The 8152-nt window shown below is 46.1% G+C and overlaps 2 protein-coding genes across 2 annotated transcripts; one reads left to right on the top strand and one right to left on the bottom strand.

The window, feature by feature from the left end:
• Positions 1-3720: 3720 nt before the first annotated feature.
• Positions 3721-5253, top strand: LOC139379427 (prostaglandin D2 receptor 2-like). Its single transcript, XM_071122238.1, has one exon. The coding sequence runs from the start codon at positions 3728-3730 to the stop codon at positions 4784-4786; it is 1059 nt and encodes a 352-aa protein (XP_070978339.1). The 5' UTR covers positions 3721-3727; the 3' UTR covers positions 4787-5253.
• Positions 5254-5551: 298 nt separating this feature from the next.
• On the bottom strand, positions 5552-7905 carry LOC139379425 (probable G-protein coupled receptor 132). The gene is made up of 3 exons (XM_071122237.1): positions 7826-7905; positions 6668-7612; positions 5552-6331 (listed from the first exon to the last, which is right to left on the bottom strand). The coding sequence occupies exons 2-3, from the start codon at positions 7252-7254 to the stop codon at positions 5935-5937; spliced, it is 984 nt and encodes a 327-aa protein (XP_070978338.1). The 5' UTR covers positions 7255-7612; positions 7826-7905; the 3' UTR covers positions 5552-5934.
• Positions 7906-8152: the final 247 nt, after the last annotated feature.

The raw sequence follows: 8152 nt of genomic DNA, 5'->3' as shown, positions 1-8152 counted from the left end.
CCACCTGGTATGGCAACTGCTCGGCCACTGACCGTAAGGCGCTACAGAGGGTAGTGCGAATGGACCAGTACATCACTGGGGCCAAACTTTCTGCCATCCAGAGACTACATTCACCCAAATTATAGACTGTTTCTCTGCTACTGCACGGCAAGCGGTACCGGAGCGCCAAGTCTCGGACTAACATGCTCCTCAACAGCTTCTACCCCCAAGCCATTAGACTGCTGAACAATTCATACAAATCGCCACCGGACAATTTACATTGACCCCCCCCCCCCCCCCCCCCCCCTCTTCTTCACTGCTGCTACTCACTGTTTGTTTGTTACCTATGCATAGTCACTTCACCCCCACCTACATGTACACAACTAGCCTGTACCCCTGCACACTGACTCGTACTGGTGCCCCCTGTATATGGCCTCGTTATTGTTATTCTTGTGTTACTTTTTATTATTACTTTTTATTTTAGCCTACTTGGTCAATATTTTCTTCTTCTTGAACTGCACTGTTGGTTAAGGGCTTGTCAGTAAGCATTTCACGGTAAAGTCTACACTGTTGGTTAAGGGCTTGTAAGTAAGTTTTTCATGGTAAAGTCTACACTTGTTTTATTCAGTGCGAATATTTCGAATTATTAGGAAAAGGCGTTCCTGCGGTGTATTTGATATGCTCGTCTGCTAGCACCAGCCGAGCGAGGCCTCTTTAGCGCGATTGAAGTGAATGCAGAGCTGCCAACAGTTCAGTTGTCTCACGCATTGGCCGCACGCATCTGACCCTAATTCCCACAGAACACCTCTTATATCTCACGCATCGTAAACTACTGCATGTATTTATCTAATTAGTCCATTAGCGCGTTAACTTTTAAACTAGGATCCAAATCGTTTTGAAATCGGAGGATCTGCTCCTGCAATGTAACATCACGAGCAGAACCTCTATCACTCTCCTGTCTTGCCACATCTGTTTCAACTGCGGCACATTGAAGCATATGATTGGTCTAGTTATGTGAGGGATCAAGGGGATTGGATGCATGTTTTAAAGAAATGCCTCTCAAGATTAGAGTGGAACTGGGGGAGGATGTATACCACAGTGCCAGAACATACATTTTGCAACTCCTATACCTCGAAGATTGACAAAAACAACACATTGACTGCTTGGATAGGATTTGCCGTTTTTGATAGTAGTTGTCCTTTAATTATCCTTTACATGTATAAATTGTATAATAAAACAGAGTACACACATATTTGTGCTACAAATGGGTGGCACGGGATCTGATTGGCAGGATTATTTGAAGAAGAACACAGGTGCAACCCTCAGATCACAGTGTGCATTGTGGGGCTACATACCAAATGACACCCAATTCTCTATATCAGGGCTCTCCAACCCTGTTCCTGGAGAGCTACCCTCCTGTAGGTTTTCAATCCAACCCCAGTTGTAACTAACCCAATTTCGTTTATCAACCAGATAATTATTACAGTCAGGTGCGCTAGATTAGGGTTGGAGTGAAAACCAACAGGACGGTTGCTCTCCAGGAACAGGGTTGGATAGTCCTGCTCTATATAGTGCACTTCCATTGACCAGGGTCCACAGGAGTCTATGGAGGTTTTTTGTTGTTCTATCTTATGTTATTTTTAGTGCTACGCTGATTTTGATTACTGGATTGTTGGGTTTGGAGCTTTGCTGAAAGGCATTTAAAGTTTCCACACCAAACATAGCGACTAACAAAGCCATCAGAAAAACATGATTATTGCAGTACATTGTCTTGCTGTGGCCTTCAGCAATCTCTTCATCAACATTTCCAAGAAAGTGTGTGTTTGTGTGTGTGAGAGAGAGGGAGAGAGGGAGAGAGAGAGAGATTGAATGCATCAAAAGATTCATAGAGCGTATCAGAACGAATCAGGTTACAGAGAGGAATGAGGAAATTAAGATTTTTGTCTTCAATCTGTCAAAAGCTTATCATCCCCTTGTTCAACTGACTAGCAGGTGTGAATGTAGGTGCGTCAGTGCGTTTGAATGCACACCCTTCATAACTACACATCACAACCAGCGCAACAAGTCTCCCAACGTGGACTCAGCACAAGAAACACTGTTGCATCTCACAGTGGAGACAAAATTATCAGGTAACGTGTGCTTTTATTTGTAATCCATTCATTTTAAATGTTTAATTAAAATGTACTGAAAAAAAATATTAAACGCAACATGTAAAGTGTTTTATGAGCTGAAACAAAAGATCACAGAAATGTTAGATACGCACAAAAATATTTCTCTCAAATGTGCACAAATTTGTTAAACATCCCTGATGGTAAGCATTTCTCCGTTGCCAAGTTAATCCATCCACCTGACAGGTGTGGTATATCAAGAAGCTTATGCTGGGGACAATAAAAAGGCCACTCTAAAATGTGCAGTTTTGTCACTCAACACAATGCCACAGATGTCTCAAGCTTTGAGGGGCCGTGCAATTGGCATGCACGTCGTCCTTAGCAGGGTCTTGACCTGACTGCAGTTCGACGTCGAAACCGAATTCAGTGGGCAAATGCTCGCCTTCGATGGCCACTGGCATGGTGGTGAAGTGTAATCGTCATGGATGAATCCCGGTTTCAACTGTACCGGGAAGATGGCAGGAAGTATTTATGGCATCATGTGGGTGAACGGTTTGTTGATGTCAACGTTGTGAACAGAGTACCCCATGGTGGCGGTGGGGTTATGGTATGGCCAGGCATAAGCTGCAGACAATAAACATAGTTTCATTTTATCGATGGCAATTTGAATGCACAGAGATACTGTGAGATGGCCATTCATCCACCACTATCACCTCATGTTTTAGCGTGATAATGCACAACCCCATGTCACAAGTTCTTCCATGGCCTGCATACTCACCCATTGAGTACATTTGGGATGCTCTGGATCAACTTGCAGGACAGCGTGTTCCAGTTCCCGCCAATATCCGTCAACTTCGCACAGCCATTGAAGAGGTGTGGGACAACATACCACGGCCACAATCAACAGCCTGATCAACGCTAGGCGAAGTAGATGTGTCACGCTGCATGAGGCAAATGGTGGTCATACCAGATACGGACTGGTTTCCTAACCTCACCCTTGCCTTTTTTTAAAAGGTATCTGTGTGACCAACAGATCCATATCTGTATTCCCAGTCATGTGAAATCTATAGATTAGGGCCTAATTTATTTATTTCAATTGACTGATTTCCTTATATGAACTGTAACTCAGTAAAATCTTATAAAATGTTACATGTTGCATTTATATTTATGTTCAGTGTAGCTGAATTCAAGAATAAAGACTCATTTTTGGATCTGGATCTATTTAACTTGAAATGTAGGCTTACACAAAAGCTCTTCATTTGATATTAAAGATTGGAAAAGGTCTACTATAGACTACATTTTCATCAACACATTTACAGGCAAAGCCAGCCTACAACGTGTTTACAATGAGAACAGAGGATGTGGAGAGGGTGAGATGGAGAGATAAACCACATCTCTCTCTCTCTCTCTTATTAGTTTGAGATGGCAGGGAAATGTTTTCAAGCTAACTTTTTGTACAGAAACCACAATGACTAATAATATGTTCAACAGTTGCACAACAGTGTCACCTGCCAAGTTCGTGATCGCCATGACTACCAACAACATTACAATCCTTAATGCCTCTTTGTGTTTTCTTTGCAATGTTGGGCACAGGAATTCAGAGCCAAAGTGGACAAGGTGTCAGAACCAGAATCTGAAAGATGACCACTTCCAGCAGCCCTGTCTACTGCCCTCTCATCCAGGCCATGGTGAACGTAAGCATGCCATCCAACTCCTCAACCAGGGTGGGGGCTTTGAGCCTGGTTACGGTGTGTCTCCACGGCCTGGTCTCCGCCTTCAGTATCCTAGAGAACCTCCTCATCCTGGGGGTGGTGGGCTTCCGCGTCCGCCGCACAGTCATCAGTGTTTGGATCCTCAACCTGGCTGCCTCGGACCTCCTTTCCACAGCCTCCCTCCCCTTCTTCACCATCTTCCTGGCCCGTGGAGGCACTTGGACCCTGGGTACCACCTTCTGCAAGCTCCACTCCTCCGTCTTCTTCCTCAACATGTTCGTCAGCGCCTTCCTGCTGGCAGCCATCTCCCTCGACCGCTGTCTGGTGGTGCTGAAGCCCGTCTGGACCCAGAACCGGAGGAATGTACGCCTGGTCGGAAGAGTGTGTGGGGTCATCTGGGCCCTGGCAATACTCTGTACACTACCGTACTATCTGTTCCGGGATACTATTCGCCGACATGACGGGCGGGTCATGTGCTACTATAACTATGCCCAGTACCTCAATGTTAGGGAGTTTGACCTAAGAGAGCTGTGTGAGGCTCGCCAGGATGCCCTGGCCTTCTCTAAGCTCCTCCTGGCCTTCATACTTCCCCTGGTGGTCATTGTGGGGAGCTACGTGTTGGTGAACATTGGTATCACGCGGCGTGGCCGCAGAAGGCGCTCTTTCCGCTTTGTGCGGCTAGTGGTAGCTGTGGTAGTGAGTTTTGTGGTCTGCTGGGCTCCGTACCACATCTTCAGTGCACTGGAGGCTGTAGCCCAGTACCAACCCTCCCTCCGGGGCCTCGTGGCCCACGGCCTGCCCCCTGCCGCCAGTCTATCCTTCCTCAACAGTGTGCTAAACCCCATCCTCTATGTGTTCAGCTGCCCGGATTTGTGTGGTAAGATCAGACAGTCTCTGGGAGCGGTGCTTGAGAGCGTGCTGGCGGAAGACCTAGGTGAGTTCTCACGGCAACGCAGCACCCAACACTCCTCTATCGGTGCTTCATAGCTGCTGAGGGGGATGAGGTCCCACAACAACGCCCCCTGCCTGAGAGGAGAAGACTCCAGGGCGGAGGAGGAGCTGGAGCCGAAGTGGGAGAAGACACACCCTGCTGACTGAGAGGTCTGTCAAATTTGGTTCCGGTCCAGGTTCTGCATCTGTGGGATACATAATGATCGATTGATATGTCATAGAATTTTGAATCAGTATCATGTACAACATACAGTACTGAGGGACATATTTTGTGTGTGTTTGCAACGCTTCTCATAGCGTGTTTAATCTACTGATATGTAGAGCAATGTGAACTGTGAAGTATAGGCTCAGATGTACTCTAGTATGCTTTTATATTTGCTTGCTGATTTTTTTTTTACGGTACTCATTCCGAATAGGCTAAATACATCTGGTATATTTTCGATGGTCTTGTAGTACAGCCTTGACAGACAATCAGGAGCATTAAAATGATCCACAAAACTGCATGACGGTCACTCGGTTTCAGCTCTACCAGTGAACTACGAATATACTGGCATCCCGTTATTCAAACCTCTGCTCTGAAGCTGGACAACCTTTACTGTACTGATTAAGAGAGAACAGCTGCGAGGAATGGTTTGATTCTGTACATGTGTGTTGGTATGTATTTCAGCAGCTGAGGATGGTATACTCTTTTCTTTTTTTCTTTTTTTGAAAGATATCTATGATGAATAAATCATGTATTTCAATTGACGTTATTTACTGCGAATAGCAAATGAAAGTATAAAAATCATGACAAGCAAACAGTCAAGACATTATGAGATTATTATTATAGTGCATTCATATGACAGTAGTAACTGAGGCGGCTATGGCAGTGCATCAACAGGTAGAGAGGACGGGCACAGCAGAAAAGTGAAGTAGATGGAACGCTATTTCCAATTTCAGCTAGCAACATGCATGCTCTCCCCACTGGGTGGCACAATTGCTGCTTCCATCACTAATGCTTAGCAGTCAAACCAGTGGAGTCAGTTCCTTGAGCAAGTCCAAGAAAACACTGTAATATACTGTATGTCCAGTCTCGCTACACAATGTGTCCTCCTGCTGAATTCAAACTCATCAAAAAACAGGAAACACAATACAGATTATCCAGGTTTTCTTCATTCAAAAACAGTTTGTCCAATCCAGTGTTTTTACACATTGTCACTAGGATCAGGATTCCCTCTGAGACTGAGTCTGACCTGTTTGGGGGCTGTGTGCCCCCGTCCCAGACAGGGCGTTAGGGACCTGCGGAGCTCCAGACGGGCGTTGTGACACAGGAAGATGTAGAACAGAGGGTCCAGCAGAGTGTTGAGGCTGGTCAGACCGTAGCACAGCCGGTAGCACAGGAAAATGGACCGTTCCAACTCGCAGGGGTTGTCTATGAGGAGGAGGGAGACAAAACGGTACCCCCCAACCAGATGGTAGGGTCCGAAGACGACAATGAAGATGACGGTGATGACGACAAGGATGCCAGTGATTTTGTGGCGGTCCTGGTTGGAGACGGAGGGCGACTGTTGGAGGGTCACCCCAATGCGGGCGGAGGTGTAACTGAAGAAAGTGAGAAAAATACGAAGGTCAAGGGTCATGTCCGTATCAGATAAATATGTTAGATGTGACCATTTGACAAGACTCTTCTGATAGCCATACATACTTTTCCATGCAAGAAAATGTTATTATGGTGGTGTTTCTAGTTTCTATAGTTACTACGTGTATATAAAAGCAACTTAATGTTGGGTGTCTAATATCAACAAATATAGACAAATTGTTGTTGAAAAACATTAAAGGGACATACATTTTGTGGAGTACAGGCAACATTCCTCCTTTTCCTCATGAAACCATACATTCAGGCAGCCAATCATTCCTCATATTCAGTTTCCCACTCACCCCAGTATACCACAGGGCAGAAGGAACCCCATGATGACTGTAGCAATCTTAAAGTGGGCATATCTGAGGCTGACGGGGTACTGCTCCAGACACAGCAGCCTCTCTGCGTCGAACACCGATGGAAGCAACCCGCCTAAACAGAACAGGAAGGTCAGCGTCCAGACCGCCACTCCAGACACTGCCGCCACCCGCACCGTCCGCACGCCACGACTACTCAACGGGTGTACTATAGCCAGGCAACGGTCCAACGCTATCAAACAGAGGAACACCACGCTAGCATAGACATTGACGTAGAAGACATAGCCCACAAACTCGCAGGCGGGGCGGCCGTAGGGCCAGCGGTGAGCCCCCTGGAGGTACAGGATCCATAGGGGGAGGGTGAGCAGCTGGAGGAGGTCAGAAAGCAGCAGGTTGAGAATGTAGACCAGCTGGCAGCCACCCCCACCGGATCGGCCCAGTTGGTACAGTCCCCAGAGGGACAGCAGGTTGCAAGGGAGACCCAGTGAGAAGGCCAGGCTGTAGATGTAGGTGAGACCAAGTGTGTCAGTGTTCAGGGGGAGGTTGCAGCTGTCACTGTTGTTGGACATGGTCTCTGACAGTCTCTGGGTGAAAAGTCCTTTTACAAGAAACCAGGTGCTACAGTACACAGGTGCTTATATCACCCTCTGATACAGATCTATATTCCCAGAGAGAGACGGTGGTGTGAGAGTCTCTGCATTTTATATCCATTAAATTCATTCACAAATGCAATGGTATAATGGTAGAAAAGGTGAAAATAGATGTGTTTGACCGAGGAAGTTGTCTCCAATCGAAGTCATCCATAAATGCATATGCTTGTGATCTGTCCATATTGTTTCTATTAGCTCCCAGAGTCAGGTGTCCAGCACCAATATATTGCTCTGCTTAGGATCTATTGATTGGGTGTCTCTAGTCCTTGTGGAAAACCTGAGGAGAATGATGATAAAGATGATGAAAGGATAATTTTTCAACATTACTACAACATTACTACAACATTCAATCAGAACATTACGCATGCATGTACAATGCAACCATGTCAACAGGTGCAATGGTGCATGATATTCAGGGTAAAACGCACTCAACTAAAGCATGAAAAAGATATTTAGCACAAGAAAACATTTTGAGAGTCTTTTCACTCACCTCTCCCATACCGTTCCACAGAACCCCTTCTTCGCTCAATCTGTTGGTGATCTGTGCAGTACAAAGTGTCTGCGTCCTCTGAGGGAACACAGCGTCTTAACCTCAGGGCCTTGTCTGTTCTCTGATCGTTTCCCTAGACAGGAAGCCCACTTCTCCAGGCTTTAACAGCCACATCCTGAGAACACAGGAGAACGCCTTTCTCCTTCTGAACAAAAACACTCACTCCTCTCCTCCCTCTTCCTCCCTCTTCCCTCATTCTCTGACCATTAGAGGAGGAGAAAGTGAGTGAGAAGGAGAGAGTTGTTATGAGTGTAGGAAAGGAAAGGA

The sequence above is a fragment of the Oncorhynchus clarkii genome, chromosome 21, assembly GCF_045791955.1.
Source record: "Oncorhynchus clarkii lewisi isolate Uvic-CL-2024 chromosome 21, UVic_Ocla_1.0, whole genome shotgun sequence".
NCBI lineage: Eukaryota > Metazoa > Chordata > Actinopteri > Salmoniformes > Salmonidae > Oncorhynchus > Oncorhynchus clarkii.
This window is presented reverse-complemented; position numbering and strand designations above follow the sequence as displayed.

What these genes read in the sequence shown, in the direction of transcription:
- LOC139379425 (XM_071122237.1), bottom strand. Translation starts at nt 7,254, where the DNA reads ATGTCCAACAACAGTGACAGCTGCAACCTCCCCCTGAACACTGACACA. An exon ending in CTGCCCTGTGGTATACTGGG is followed by an intron (nt 6,332 to 6,667) that starts GTGAGTGGGAAA and finishes CACTTTCTTCAG; the next exon opens with TTACACCTCCGCCCGCATTG.
- LOC139379427 (XM_071122238.1), top strand. Translation starts at nt 3,728, where the DNA reads ATGACCACTTCCAGCAGCCCTGTCTACTGCCCTCTCATCCAGGCCATG.